This window comes from Scyliorhinus canicula, chromosome 2, assembly GCF_902713615.1.
Source record: "Scyliorhinus canicula chromosome 2, sScyCan1.1, whole genome shotgun sequence".
NCBI lineage: Eukaryota > Metazoa > Chordata > Chondrichthyes > Carcharhiniformes > Scyliorhinidae > Scyliorhinus > Scyliorhinus canicula.
The window spans coordinates 163491401-163507518 of NC_052147.1; the positions used below are offsets into that span (position 1 = coordinate 163491401).

The following is a 16118-nucleotide window of genomic DNA, read 5'->3' on the forward strand; positions in this document are numbered from 1 at the left end:
CATTGAGTTGCTGTGTGGGTTCATTGGCAATGATTCTAACTGGGGTGGAGTTACTGGGTTGCGGGGATAGGGTGGAGGCGTGGGGCTTAAGTGGGGTGCTCTTCCAAGGGCCGGTGCAGACTCGATGGGACAAATGGCCGCCTTCTGCACTGTAAATTCTATGATTCTATGAATTCTATGATAACTGCCAAGGCACTTCCTTTCACTGTACTTGGAGCAATGCCTTAGTTGGTCTCCTTCCTTTAGTCCCATATGGCTCGTCGCATCCTTCCGTTATTTGAACCAAAGGAACTTCTGAGCAGGAGACTGTAAACATGGGGGCTCCTCATATTTCTTATGCCCCAGTGCTACGTTGATGCCCTGGTTCTTTAAGCTGCAGCAGCCGATAGAGTATGACCCTCTCATCCAGGAGCAAGCTCCCAGGACACAATCTAATCACTCACAGCCTGCCCTGAATAACCTGAGCAACCAGAATAGGATGTGGCCACAGCAGATGGATGTAATACCATGATGCACTTCTGGCAGTAAAAATGATGCAGGGCAAAATCTTGTCTGAGTCTGCAATTACTGCACACTGTCTCCCCAATTGTGTCATAACTTTGACTTTCTACTCCGCATTTGTACATGTCAAAGAACCGTGGCTTTTTTTCTGCTACAGTGCTTTGATATAACAACGTAAAACAAAAAAGCCATAGATGGCGAGACCCTGGGCCGGGATTCTCCGAGCCTCCGCGCTGCAATCGTGCTTGGTGGGGGGGGGGGGGGAGAGAATGGAGCATCAGATCCGTGATCGGTTCCAATGCCTTCACCGGCAATTGCACGTGTGCGGTCAACGCGGCGCTGGTAGGGGCCATTGAAAGTGGCCCCTGCGGCGATTCTCCAACTGCCCGAGTTCTCGCCGGCTTAGTTCATTCATGGGTTCACCTGGCGGGCACTCGGAGTTTCTGTGCCTGCAACTGTCCTGGCAGGGGGGGGATCAGTCACCGGGGGGGTCCTCCAGGTCGGGCAAGCTTGCGATCGTGGGCCACCGATCGGTGGGCGCGTGCGATCTGGGGGGGGGGCTATATTGTTGAGGCCGACCCACTGTGTGGGTCCACCTTGTTCTGCTGACCTGCGGCCGGAAATTTAGGGCCCCGTATCGGCAGCCGGAGCTGCGCGGAGCACTCCGAGGCCATACACGTCCTCTTCAAAACAGAGAATCACTCTGGACTTTCTCCAGGAAAGTCCCGAGTGATTCGCGCCTGTTTTCTCACGGGCGTGGGGACATAGCTCCATTATGAGAGAATTTCGCCCCTGATGTCAGATGGTTCCATGCACGCACTCTGAGCAAGCAGCATGACTACTTGCCTCTGGACAACCACCACAGTAAAATAACAATGGGAGTGTGGGGTCTCAATGACCACTGACCCAGGAGCACCAGGAGATTGGGTGGAAATACAGCCTGGGCCTAGCTTTATTGTCAAAGTTGGAGGAAGACGTGCTTATGCTGGGCATTGCTGCAGCTGGTGATCCACAGTTTGGTTAGAGGATTTTTAAAATGTAAAGAAATTATTTGGAGCATTTCCCCTCTCTTTTAGACATCTTCCTTTTTAAGGCATTGTAGCACCTGAGCACTCTCCATGTGGGCGGATTCCACCACCCAGCATAATTAATGAGTATTAACACAGAAAATATGTTTACAGACAGCATGTAAGGACCAAGGCAGCAGGATTAAATTACAAGGCAAAAATATACAAATTAGGGTTAAATTGTCCCCCAGAATGTAGGTAAGTTTGAAATCTCCAGTACATTAAGGGAATATTATAGAATAGATGGAAAGATTTTGATTGGTTAGATGTGACAATCTTTGATCCGAAAGAAATACAGTACGGTAAATCTGAAACTTCATTAAAATGTCAGGACAGCAATCGTTGGAATAAAAGGGTTGTTCAGAGTTTCCACCAATTGTAATGGGATTAATTGTAATTTCCTTAGATGATAAGAAATCCATGTGACATGGCGACCGTTGACCTGGAAGCAATATATATCAACAGGAAGGAAGTTAGGATACAAAAAAATCCCCTGTGAGAGCAGACAGTCAGAAAAGCTAAAACTACTGTAGAACAAAGGAGAGCTGTAACAGAGGGGAGAACAGAAGAGGCAAGGTGCAGAGTTGTGTGAGTGTAATAAAGTTAAACAGGATAGAAAGCTGAAGTCAGGGTTCGAGCAGGTTGTGAATTGGACAATTCTACAGCTATTCTTCAGTTTAGCCACAACCAACCAGACTGTTTAACATTCAAAAGATACACGCGGCGTGGGAGAATTGCGGGAGGGCCTCCCAACACCTTTATCTGCAGAACCTCAATCACCAATGTACAAGTATTGAAGAATTGACCCCTATGTTTTACATTTATGTTGCTGCTTATTTAATTTGAATCTCTTCATTATTATCAGATGGCAATATACCACTGACCAGTTTCACAGTCTTTCATCATGTTTACTCTTCACATGTCAAGGCCAGATAGTAACTCATGCTTGACTTTAATTTTAGTGACTCCTTACCCTGCTGTGTTTGAGTCACGGAGTACGAGAGGACTAGACCAAGCACGGCCAACTGGAACACAGAGCGGTGCATTTTCATTGTTGTTACCATACACTTTCTACAGGGCCTGGAACAAACAGGAAAATTGTTAATATAAAACTTACAACTTTTGCCAAAAGGCAACCATTTTGTTTATTTTGTTGTACATGATTATGAAGAGGACATAAACATAAGATACAGAAGTCACTGACAGATCAAATAAATCATTTTGAAGGCAATTCTCTTTGAGAGTGATGCGATTGTGAAACTCATTGTTGGCGCAGATAGCATTAATGCACTTAAGAGCAGGTTTGATACTTACACAAGGGAGAAGGGAATAGAGCCATATGAAACAGAGGAGGACCTGGTTGGAGGAGACACATTGGAGGAGGTTTGTGCAGAGTATAAACATAATCAAAGACCAGTTAGGCCAGACTCACTTTAACCTAACACTTCCCCGAACTTGAAGCTCTCCATTCTCTCAGGTTCAACTCTAACATTTCCAACCTTGTCAGCAGGTTTATTAGCAATGTTGTTGTTTTCTTAACAGGCCTTCAGATTGCAAAGATGGAAAACCAGGTCTCCTTCAACCTTATACTTGAGTATGATCATGCCACAAGCCTCAAACTGGCCTCATCTTAAGAAAGCATGCATACATAATGAGGCTGAGAGCCCAGACTTCCATGAAGGTTCCCTTTGTTGAAATAGGTACGTAGGGGAAACATTGCTTGATTGAGAAGTTGCAAGCTATTTTTCTGTGATCTATTTTGTCATTGGCTCTAGGTTTATTAACACAAGATAAAGAGGTGCCAAGTGCTTACAGCTTCTGCTGTTGATGCTTTAAAGGTCTGGTTGGTTGACACATTTTTAGGGTTGTTAGAGCAGGTTTTAAAGAAAGCAATGAATGGCTGTTTTTAAAACATTTCCATAATTGCCTTTGTTATTGGTTCAGTACAGACTGTACTGAATGGGCATGGAAGAGCTATAAGTTGACATGGAGGGTTTAGGGGCTATTGGGGTAGGTGGATGGGGGGTTGGCATGAGTTAGCTTGGATGGGGCATTGGGAGTAGGGTGTGAGAGGGTGCGATGGGGAAACCTAGAGGGCCCAAAATTTAACAAAGCAACTGGGGTAAAGAGCTGGATTTTTACTGAGTCGGGATGACTTGGAAAATGGTCGCAATTTGGGCTATCTAATTATTGGTTGTGCCTTTAAGGGGTACAGGCTGGTTCAGGTCAGAAGATCTCATCCGGCACTCCCGACCTGGCTGGCTTCATTGTGGGGATGGACATGAACAACTCAATAACTTTTGTGGAGTCTAGCCAGCTTTTGAAAGAGTCCCAGTTCACAGTCTGCTCAGAAGAGTCATGAACCCTAGATTGCAGGAGCAATTAAAACATGACTTCAATAGGTCTTTCTTATGCCAGTTTAAGGCCCCCACTCTCCCCTTGGCACCTCATGCCCCCATGACAAGGTACGTTCCTCACCTCCCCCCTGGCCCCTTGTGCCCCCATGACAAGCTATGGCACTTCATACACACCCCAATTCACCCATCATGTCCCTTAAAACAAGCTATGATACTCCACACACCCCCAATGATCCCCCAAACATGCTCCCCTATGCTAGGCTATGGATGGCACTTTGCCTACCCCCATGACCCCTCGTGCCTCCAAGACCAAGCTATGGCACTTCACTGCCCATTGTCACACTGTAAACAATCAATGGGAAATGTGGAGCTCAACACAAACAGATCAACTGTGATCTTATTGACTGGCCGAGGACGTCTGAAGGGCAAAATGGCCTACTTCTGTGCCTATTTCATACATTTGTATGACTTTAAAATAACATTCATTACTTTCTACTATGTTTAAAAAAAGCAATTTTACTAAAGTCAATACAAGTGTCAATCATCCAGACCCTTTAAAGTGTCAATAATAGAAACACAAGCCTTTGCAATCACTTCACCACGTGTAAATAGTGTGAAATTGACAGCAAAGACCAGAGAGCCAGAGCTGTGAATCAAGCAATGTTTTACCCTAAGGCTCAGGTGTTTCAACAAAAGCAATGGATTTATGGGCTCTCAGTGAAGCCTCATGCATGCACTGTGAGCTCTTGTGGTGAGGCTTCAGGATCCATTACATAAAAATGTGGCATGAACAGATAACTAAGTGGGCAGCAACAGAACCATTGCTGTCCTACTCATTCAAATTCATAAGCAGCGTCCAAAGTAAAATACAGGACAAAGTTAAAGTGCCTCCTGTTAACATTGATGTTTCAGGAGAGGTTAGTTACAGACGCTAAATTTAAAACGTGAATGCAGACAGTGTCAGGATACTGATAAGCATCATATACTCGAATAATAGTTGATCTCGTGTGAAGGTCACTCCCAACTTTTGATCAAAATGTCCTTAATTTGTGATATACTTCAATTAATTATTCATTAAACAGTATTTGGACAATGTTCATTGAAATACTGCAAACATGACATTTTCCAATGACATGGCCCTTCCCTTTCCTTTGCTTCCCCTCACCTCTGAGCAACATTGAAACTGCAGACCCAGTCGATACCATTACTTCCTCACCCAGGCTGGGGGTTGCTGGTGAGGGTCCCTGACGTGGGAGTACAGCCTGATGAAAGTATATCAGGGATTGGGCTCAGGCTTTATGCCTCTGTGGGATTTTGGTGGGAGCACCATTGTTCCGCTCCTAACATCCAATGAGCGCAGCAAAAGTGGATCAATCCGGAACCAGGTGGCATGTTCCCTGAAAGATTAAGAGCACCATGTCCGGTTCAATGTTCATGATGCTGAAGAAAGGAATCTTCATAGACTGATGGAAGCCTCACACCCTGTTTGGAAGCCAAGGAAGGTTCTATGGTTTTGGACTGTTCATAGACATACCAGATGGTGAGAGTGCCAATTGGTGTTTCAGTAAATCTCAGTGATGGTTTCCCCCCTTACCCTGTAGTTGAAAATAAGCCCTTTGAAAACAAGACCTATATAAAAGGCGATCCCTGAAATTTTTGCCTGAAAAACAAAATGGGTCTCAGAAATTCGACTCTCACCCAGCTGGGGTTCTTCGAACTGAGCATAAAAGTTGGCCAAGCAGGGAGCGCATGTTGGTTGTCCCAAGAGGACTGTAATTGTAGATAGCTACTGCCATGAGCAGATTATTGTTAAAAGTAAAATAAATCCTTTCCTTCCTACCACTGGCCTCCTTGGTCATTAAACTGCCGATGAGGACATAGGAGACTTTGGCCTAGCGTGTTAAAATGCACAACCACCCAGAACAACTACCGTGCAGGAACACGAGGATGTAAAGTTTGGAAATATCCTTATTTGGCAAGCTAGAGGCCTTCGACACAGCTCTGGAAGATTGGAGCCAATAAGCAGAACATATGAGGTACTTCTTTCAGGCCAATGGTATCTTGGGGGAAGGCCATCAAAAAGTGACCCCCCCTACCACCTGCTGAGCTCCAACCTTCAGAATTATAAAGAGCTTAATTTACCCAACTGCACCAGACTGCAAATCGTTCGATGAGTTAGTGGCTGAACATTATGATCCAAAATCTTCCATTATAATGCAACTTCATAGGTTATATACAGCTGTGCTGTATTTGGATGGATCAGTAAGTGACTTTTTGACCTGTCTTAAGCGGCGCTGTGAGTTTTGGGCCATCCCTTTTGGAGATGTTGAGGGTAGGCTTGTTTGAGGAATAAATAATACAGCCACTTACGGGAACCTGTTAGCAGAGCCCACTTTATATTTGAAAGGGGCCATCAGTGTGACACTATCCTGTGAAAATAGAGAAAGGCATAAAGGAGCTTCAGGGCTCTATGGACTATGGGTCATAGTTTGACCCACTCTCCGTATCGGACTCCAGCAGCATCAGGAGGAAGTGCCAGACTGACGAGATCATCTCTCTCTCTCTCAAGGTAAACCAAGGTGCAATTCCACAGTTGGACCCAGTACCCAGGAGCCACTGCATACCTGTGGGGTACCTCCCCCAAGCACGATCTGAAGAGCTGACCAAATTGCCAGATGTGTAGACGGAGAGCATGTGGTGGTCAGGGAACTGGCAAAGAGAACACCACCCAGTGCAACCACCGAGGGCACCATTAGCCCGGGCCTTGCACGTGGCTCCTCCAGAAGAAGATGGTATGATGCAGCTGAAGTTCGTCAGGGTCCCAAAGGATGACACAAATCCGGGTCACTTTGCAGGTAATTGGGCATCCTCTGGTGATGGAGATGGACATTGGAGCTTCTCTCTCCATTGTGGACCACAGACCTTTCGCCGGCTTTGTGCAGAGAACTTACCACTAACACTGCAAGACACCAAGGCGAGATTGGCAACTATACAGGTGAAGCTCAGAGTATCGTGTAGACCACCCTGACTCCAGTTATATATAGACATCAATCTATCAGGCTTCTCTTGGCCATGGCACAGGGCTTGGACCTGAGGCATGACTGGTTGCATGTCCTCCAATTTAACTGGAAACAAATTTTCCAGATGGACACCAGAAACTTCAATGATGTACTGGACAAATACCCGGAAGTGCTCCAGGAGGGTCTGGCAGGATAAAGGGGCCTAAGTCTTGTATTTACATAGACTCAGAGGCTCAACCCAGATATTTTAGGGCAATGCCTGTTCTCTATGCCTTAGTCACCAAAGTTGATACAGAATGCAGTGTCTAAAGGATCTGAGAATCATATGCCCAGTATAGTTTGCAGAGTTAGCCGCACCCACTGACAAGTCTGACCGACTCTGTGGAGACTATCAGCTCATGGTGAACAGGGCTTCACACCTGGACCATTACCCAATGCCCAGGGTGGAAGATTTATAAGCGGAACTGGCTGAAGGGTGTTCCTTTAATAATAATAATCTTTATTGCCGCAAATATGCTTACATTAACACTGCAATGAAGTTACTGTGATAAGTGCCTGTTCGGGTACACGGAGGAAGAGTTCAGTATGTCCAAATTTCCTAACAGCACGTCTTTCGGGACTTGTGGGAGGAAACAGGAGCACCTGGAGGAAACCTTCACAGACACAGGGAGAATGTGCAGACTCTGCACAGACAGCGGTGTAAGCCGGGAATCAAACCCGGGACCCTGGCGTTGTGACCATTGTGCTGCCATGCCACCCATTTCAAAGCTCAACATGAACCATGTCTATTTACAGGTGAAACTGGACTCCGCATCCAGGAAATATGTAACTATTAACACCCATAGAAGGTTATTTGAGTACACCCACCTCCCGTTTGCAGTCTTGTCAGCTCTGACAATCTTTCTACGAGTGATGGAAGGTATTTTTCAAGGTCTGCCGAAGGTAACTGTATACTTAAATGATGTGCTCATCACAGGTGCCACTGATAAGGAGCACATGGACAACCCGCAGGAGGTGCTCAGATGGTAAGTGGGTACCCGGCTAAAACGGAGCAAGTGTGTGTTCAGGGAAAAGTCAGTAATGTACTTGGGGTACAGGCTGAGCAAAGATAGCCTTCACCCTGTGGAGGAGAAAGTTCAGGCCATAGAAGTGGCCCAACTCCAAGGAACGCCACTGAACTCTGGTCATTTTTGGGCCTGGTGAATTATTATGGAAAACTCATCTCAACTCTCTGTTGGCGCCCCTCCACATACTGCTACAGAAGATCCAGAACTGGATTTGCGTTGCCTTACAAGAAGCATTCGGTGTGGTGAAGAAGCGTCTGTCATCCTCGCAACTCCTCACTCATTATAATCTAACTCGACCGCTAGTCTTGATATGTGATGTCTCCCCCGATGGCATTATGGAGATGCTGGCCCACAGATGGGACGATGGCATGGAATGCTCTATTGCTTTTGCTTTGAGGGCTCTAACAGACTGCATTAATTCATGGATTCCCAAGATGCCTGCCTTTTTTGTGGCCTTGTGGTATCTGTGGACCATGCTTATCAAGGTTGTTTCAGGCTGCACCCCTTTTAAGTTTTTTGAAAAACGTTTTTTTGCAGTGTTGTTTGCTCATCAGCCACATACTACTGACCAATGGATACCCTGTGCGGAGAGGGACAGGGAGGGAGGAGGACCTCCTCATGAACCTGCTCCGTGGCCTGGCCAAACTTGACATAAACCAGCCCAGGCAGTGGACGACTAAGGAGGTCGTCCAATCGAACTGTCTGCCCCTCTACCCTGGCTATAATTATACAGCCAGGTGTCTCCAGAAAGGGAGCAAGCAGTGTCCACGCTCACAATCAAGGCCTTCCATGCCCAATGGGCCCCACAGGGTCTAAGGTGCTTTAGCCACCTATTTAATCACAGTTTGGTTTGATGTTTTAAGTTTCATTTGCGATTTGTTTTTGTTTAAGGCAGTATCCCTATATTTGCGCCTTTTATTTTGTCCCTCAGTTTATTCAATTTAGTTTATTTGGTTTAATCAAAATTGTTGGAGCCCTTTTCTAAACCTCGAGGCCTTCCATGCCAGGTGGGCACCATAGGGACCGGCCTTTTCGACCCCCTTAATCATATTTTGTTTGATGTTCTAAGTTTCATTGGTGATTTGTTTTTCCCTTTAAGGGGCTGTGCCTTTAATTTGTCGCTCAGTTTGGAAGCGTTGACCTCGAGCATTAAACAGATTACATCAATGTGAATCCCTACGCAAGTCATGATGGTGATGTCTCTCAACACTCACCACGTTCAAGGTCATGACAGGGGGCATCAATGACATTCCTCATGAGGAGCAATCGCTTATCCAATGCATGCCCACAACTGCCCTATCACCTAACACTGGGATTGATGGGGGGAGGAGGAAGAATGGTCAGGGGTTAGTGGGGGGGGGGGGGGGGGGGGGGGGATGGTCAGGGGTTGCAGGGAATGAATGGTCAAGGGTCAGGTACCACTGAGACTCTTGAGTGTCGACGTGTTTCACCCAGACAGAGTTGAGAGAGACAACTGTGGGGAAGTGGCTATTGTGTGAAAGGGAAGGGAGTGAGGGCGGCGTGATGGCACAGAGGTGAGCACTGCTGCGTCACAGTGCCAGCGACCTGGGTTCAAGTCCGATCTTGGGTGACTGCCTGTGTGGAGTTTGTACATTCTCTGTGTCTGCGTGGGTGTCCTCCAGGTGCTCCGGTTTTCTCCCACAGTCCAAAGATGTGCAGTTCAGGTTGATTGGCCATGCTAAATTGCCCCTCAGTGTCCAAAGATTAGGTGGGCTTATGGGGTTGTGAGGGAGGGAGCTCTTTCAGAGGGTCGGTGCAGACTCGTTGGGCCAAATGCCTCCTTCTACACTGTAGAGATTCTATGACTGTGAGGCTTAGTGGAGAGGAACTCACTGAGGGGGAAGCACATGGGTGGATGTCCCAGAAGCGGGTAGGACTGAGAGTCCACAGTCTAGAATCCTCATCATTCAGTTTTGATGTTCTCTTTTTTTCAGTGAATGATTCTGGAGAAACATGGAGCCAGTTGAGTTGGCAATTCTACTCATTGCTGTTAACCAGCAGCACATGGCCCGGACCAGCATCCTGCAGAGGAGGGTAGGCTGGGCCTGTGGCTTGTCCGGAGAGCACAAATGTACATCAACCTGAGCCGGGACCAGGCGTGCCAGGACCTCAGGTCCATAGGTTTTGACCACTTAGTAGATATGCCCCAGGTGCAGGATACACTGACTACGCCCAACGTGGCCCTGCAGTCTCATGGTGGCAGGCGGCACCATTCATGATCCGCAAGGGATCCAACTCCCTAAATGTCCAACTCGTTTGAGACCACCATGATGCGGCACTACGCAGGTGTGTGCCCGTTTCCTGGGGAGCATCTTGGGATGCTCGCAGATCCCAGCCGTCATTGAGGGAGAACAGTGGCTGGAGGGGTGGCTCCTTGGGGGCAGGGAGAACTCTCTCAGGATGTGGCTGATGACACCACTGCTGTTGCCACAAACATCCGCTGAGACTCGCTTAACGAGTCTCATGTATCAACGCACGTGTTGGTCGAATAGGCAATTGGGCTATTCAAGATGTGATTCTGGTGTCTTGACTGGTTGGGGTAGCCTCCAGTATGGCCCCCAGTGGGTGTCCTGCAACATTGTGGTCTGCTCTGCTCTCCATTTCCTGGTGCTGCAGTGAAGAGACCAGAAGGAGATGGAGGAGTGCCACATCACCTCATATGAGGGAGGTGAGGGGCAACCCACGGAGAAAGAAGAGAAAGGACCTCTGATGATAGCCAGGGCCTACATGGGGCGTAGGATTATGGATTCCCTCAAAGCTGCGTAGTTCGGGTTGACCAGAACCAGGGAGTGAAGAGCTCTCCCATCATGTGTGTGACATCAACTCACCACTGAGGTGCCAGTGGGAAGTCCTTGTAATGGTTCCTACATTCATGGTCAGGGCGCTAGAGCCATTGGCTGCATGCTGGAGGAGAATGATGCTGACTTGCATAGTGGACAGAGCGCGATGCTCCTCTCATCCTCGGCGGTTTGTCTGACTTCTACCTGACAATGAACTGACGCATCCTTCCAATGAATGGCCTTATCATGAGGTTCAGAAATGCTGGATGATTTACCTTATCTACTACAGGCCCCTCCGAGGTCAGGTGTTCCTGTTTTTTTCCATCCAACTTACATTTGAGGTGGGCAATCTCTCAACACTTTGTCAGACCTTGGCCTCCTCATCACTGGAGAAGCCTGGTAGACATGTGGGGATAGATTCTCCGATTCTAGGGCTATGTCCCCACTCCAGCGTGGGAACGGTGGTGTTTTACACCAGAAAAATTGGCGTAAAACGGCCACAGATTCCCCAGATCTTTCTGGTGTAAAACATCACCGTTCCCACGCTGCATGCGCACGGCGGCGGACTGCAGGGGCTGCACCGTGCTACATGGTGGAGGCCGCTCGTGGACCCAGCCAGTGAAATAGTGTCCCCCCTTTGGCCGGCTCGCACGTCCCGGACCACCCCCCTAACAGTACCTCCAGCCCCTAATAAAGTCCCCCCTGCTCGCAGATCGGCCCTGCCCCAACTGCGGCGGCGCTGGACTGAGTCCGCAGCCGCTACACCGTGTTCCGGAGGGATGAGACCACGCACGACCTATGCCGTTGGGAACTCGGCCAGTCGGAGGCGGAGCATCGGGGGGCGGGCCTCAGGCGAAAACAGCGGCGCCCCCGATTTAGTTGGGAACTCTGATTCTTTGGCTGATTGCCGAACGCGATTGTGTAGTCGGCAACCGGAGAATCCAGGTCGTGGTGCCTGAGCAGTGATGCTAGCGGTTGGTGTCATCTTCTGTGGATGGAGGGGTTGAGGAGTGGGTCCAGGGGTGGGCATGTCCAGCAGCTGTGCTTCCTTACTTAGTAATCAGTATAGGAAATGCAGACACATAGTGCTGTGATTCTGATTCTGTAGGGATGAAGTGTTGAGTGTGAGCGGCTGTTTACAGAGCATGGTGCCATGAAATGACAAGATGGAGGATCTGTAGGTGAACCAAGGTGTGCTTAATACAAGAGCTCTATTACTATGGTGATTTTTATCTACTTGTGCCTAGGTACAACCATACCCACTAGGTGGCTATAATTTCTTACTCTTCCTCACCCTCCCACTACATCTAGATGTATTCGCAGAATCCACAGCTGAGGTTGAGGTGGTCTGCTGCCTTACATATCCTGGTGCCTGCGATTACCTAGGCGGGCATCCCGCACGGGTGTATCAGTTTTGCCCTTCTCGGTGCGTGGGGCTAGAGGTGTGTCACTCGCAGGAAGCGGGGTGTCAGATAGGCTTCAGTGTTTCATGGGTGGAAGGTCCCGTGCTGCGCTCCTGCTGATCGTCTAACCTTCTGGTATCTGGGGGCCCTTGTGCTCCTCCGTGGGATAGAGGGGCAGCTGGAGTGAGATCCAGAAGCCCCACCATCCTCTGGAGCCGACAGTCGTGAATTCCCACTAGTGCCTGTACCATGCAGTTGAAGTCCTGCACCATGAAATTCACACCCTCAGCCATGTAGGTCTTGGGCTGAACAACGGAGTGGGCATCACCCACCATGGCGTGCATGCCCTGGGTTAAGGTCTCCACTGTCGATGCCATCCTCACAGTTTTGATCTTGTTGCATTGGAGTGATGGCATTATCTACTCAGACAGAAGGTGCTGGCAACTCCTCCGGTCAGCCTGACAGTCCCTGGTATCCCTTCTTGATGCTCGTGACGCTGCAGCTCTAGGATGACCAGACCAAGGGGCATGTCATTGGCCAGGGGCTCAGCAGAGTCCTGGGCTCCAGTATCCCTCTGAGTGCTGGATCCCTGGGACGTCCTGCCCCTGCCTGTTGTGGATCTTCAGTGATGAGGTGATCACCAGTGCCTGACCGAGAAGCCTGCCTATTACTTAATCCCACCGACATGAGACTATCTGCGCTGGTGGTGGATACGGGTGACAACTGGGATGCCTCCTTGATGCTTGTTTCTAAATTGTCTTCCTCAGAGCTGCTCGTATCTGTGGTATCCAGAGGGACCGAGGATAGTTCGGGTCGGTCAACTGATTGTCCTACAAGGAAAAGGAGATGGATTAGTGCATCTCAGGGATAAGTGATGGAAGAAAGCTTACTCACGTGAGGCTTGAACTATGACTGCGTGTCTTGAGGGTTCTCACTTTTGGTTTTGCTCAGCGCCGGCCAGCTCAAGGGCCCTTTCAGCAAAGGGCATCAGGTATCTGAGGTCTGGCATGACTCCAGATGGCTGTGCCCGCTCACGCCGGTTATAGAACATAGAACATAGAACAGTACAGCACAGAACAGGCCCTTCGGCCCTCGATGTTGTGCCGAACAATGATCACCCTACTTAAACCCACGTAACCCGTATACCCGTAACCCAACAATCCCCCCATTAACCTTACACTACGGGCAATTTAGCATGGCCAATCCACCTAACCCGCACATCTTTGGACTGTGTTCTGGGGCCCGATCCTGACCGCATGCGCCCTCTCATGGAGCTTCCCCTCCCCCACTGTCCCAAGGCCTGTAGGCATACTGGGGTTCTTTTCATACTACGCCCAGTGGGTCCCAAACTATGCGGACAAGGCGCGCCCACTCATACAGCCCACCCATTTCTCCTGATGGCCGAGGCACAACAGGCCTTCGTCTGCATCAGAGCCAATATCGCCAAGGCCGGAATGCACGCAGTAGACGAGACACTGCCCTTTCAAGTAGAGAGCGACGCATCAGACGTCGCCCTAGCTGCTACCCTCAATCAGGCAGGCAGACCCGTGGCATTCTTTTCCCGCACCCGTCATGCCTCAGAAATTTGGCACTCATCCATCGAAAAAGAGGCCCAAGTTGTCGTTGAAGCTGTGCAGCATTGGAGGCATTACCTGGCCGGCAGGAGATTCACTCTCCTCACTGACCAACGGTCGGTAGCCTTCATGTTCAACAACACACAGCGGGGCAAGATCAAGACTGATAAGATCTTGAGGTGGAGGTTCGAGCTCTCCACCCACAATTACGAGATTTTGTATCGCCTCGGCAAGCTCAACGAGCCCCCAAACGCCCTATCCCGAGATCCATATGCCAGCGCACAAGTAGACCAACTCCGGGCCCTGTACGACAGTCTTTGTCACCCGGGAGTCCCGACATGACGTCTGCCACCGTCATCAAAGCCCTCAACACAATCTTCGCTCTGTTCGGTTTCCCCGCCTACATCCACAGTGACAGGAGATCCTCATTCATGAGCGATGAGCTACGTCAGTTCCTGCTCAGCAGGGGTATCGCCTCCAGCAGGACGACCAGCTATAACCCGCGGGGAAATGGACAGGTAGAGAGGGAGAACGGGACAGTATGGAGGGCCGTCCAGCTGGCCCCATGGTCAAGGAACCTCCCGGCCTCCCGCTGGCAGGTGGTCCTCCCTGATACACTCCACTCCATTTGGTCACTACTGTGCACCGCCACTAACAACACACCCCATGAACGTATTTTTGACTTCCCCAGGAAGTCCACATCCAGGGAGTCGCTCCCGACTTGGCTTGCAGCTCCAGGAGCCGTCCTGCTCCGTAGGCACGCCCGACTCCACAAGGCGGACCCGTTGGTGGAGAGGGTGCAGATGCTCCATGCGGAACCCCAGTATGCCTACGTGGCGTACCCCGACGGCCGCCAAGATACTGTCTCCCTCAGGAACCTGGCACCAGCAGGTTCCACACACACACACACACCCCTTCGGCCCGGCGCCTCCCTCCCCTCCCCCGGCGCTCCCAGCAGCAACCCACTCGGGACCATCCGTCCTCCCCCTGCCCACGCCCAAGTATCAAAAGGATTTTGGCACGCTCCCAGAGTCACTGAAGATCAGACCAGCATCGGCATCGCCGCCACCACTGCGTCACTCCCAGCGGCATATCAAGGCCCTGGACCGGTTAAATCTCTAACTGGTCCACTGGACATCAAAAGACAATTTTGTTCTCTCCAATATTGCAAAGGTATAACTCATTTGTTGTGTATAGTTCCTCACCACCCCGCCAGACCCAATTGTAACAGGGGGTGAATGTGGTAAACCACTGTTGCACCCATATTAGGTGATGTATGGTAGGACCTGTACTACAAGTACATCGGTAGTCCCTGCCTGCTGGCTCCGCCCAGTAGGCAGAGTATAAATATGTGTGTCCTCCGTATAGCAGCCATTTCGCCAGCTGCTGTGGGAGGCCGCACATCTTAGAGCAATAAAGCCTCAGTTGTATCCAACTCTCATCTTTGTGCAATTGATCGTGCATCACCGGCATTGGACTGGAGTTGGCACAGTAAGAAGTCTTACAACACCAAGTTAAAGTCCACAGGTTTGTTTTGAATCACTAGTTTTCGGAGCGCAGGATTTTCCGTTCCTGTTCATGTCAAGTGGGTCCCGCGATTGAAGTGGAAAATATCGCGAGAAGTGCAAAGTCACGTTTTGTACTGGCATGTAGCCATGATGCTTTGTCCCATTCCCCCCGTCAGTGACCTTCAACCTCATTTGAATACATTACCTTGTAATTATCAGGCCCGGACGCCGGAATCATTCCCCCTGTCAAATAATCCATCCACGGCAGCTTGACGGCAGAACAGCATGAAGCCCGACTGGTCTCTGAAGGTGTGCACCTGGCGAGCAGAACTACCAGGGGAGCTCAGGTGAGTACAGCATTCTGGGGGGGGGGGGGGAGGCTCATGCAGGGTACTTCCCGGGTAGTACCTTGTCAGCCCCCTCCCCTAGCTACTGAATTCAATAGCTCGCAGCTCCTGATGTTTTGTCATTAATGGAAATAGGTAGAAAATTAAGTGCTTCTGGGCTGCAAATTCTCAATCAGTGTTTACTGGAAGGGGTGGTCCTCAGCAGCTGCTGCCAGATGAGGTATCAGCTGTCCATTGGTTCAGCACACTGCAGTTCAGCTTTACTTTCGTATTCCAAAAACAATCAGGCAGTGGTGGAAATTACTACCTGGACCATATTTTCACCAGTGTGGCCAGTCAGAAGAAGATTGTCCGAATCTGTCACTGAATCTTATCTGCCTCTTCAAGTGCTGAATATACAGAAAACAACATTTTGGGACAGAGAATATGCAAATTTTGAGTCATGGTGGAGAGCATTTAACAGCTTGGAAATA

General features: G+C 49.4%; 1 protein-coding gene across 3 annotated transcripts in view; it reads right to left on the reverse strand.

The window, feature by feature from the left end:
- The window catches only part of LOC119960832 (collagen alpha-3(VI) chain), a 105789-nt gene that overhangs the window by 78977 nt on the left and 10694 nt on the right, over positions 1-16118 (reverse strand). For all 3 annotated transcript variants that reach the window (XM_038788430.1, XM_038788422.1, XM_038788438.1), the window contains exon 2: positions 2542-2648. In XM_038788430.1, coding sequence (XP_038644358.1) covers positions 2542-2632 — 91 coding nt within the window. In that variant the 5' untranslated portion in view covers positions 2633-2648. The remainder of the gene's footprint in view (positions 1-2541; positions 2649-16118) is intronic.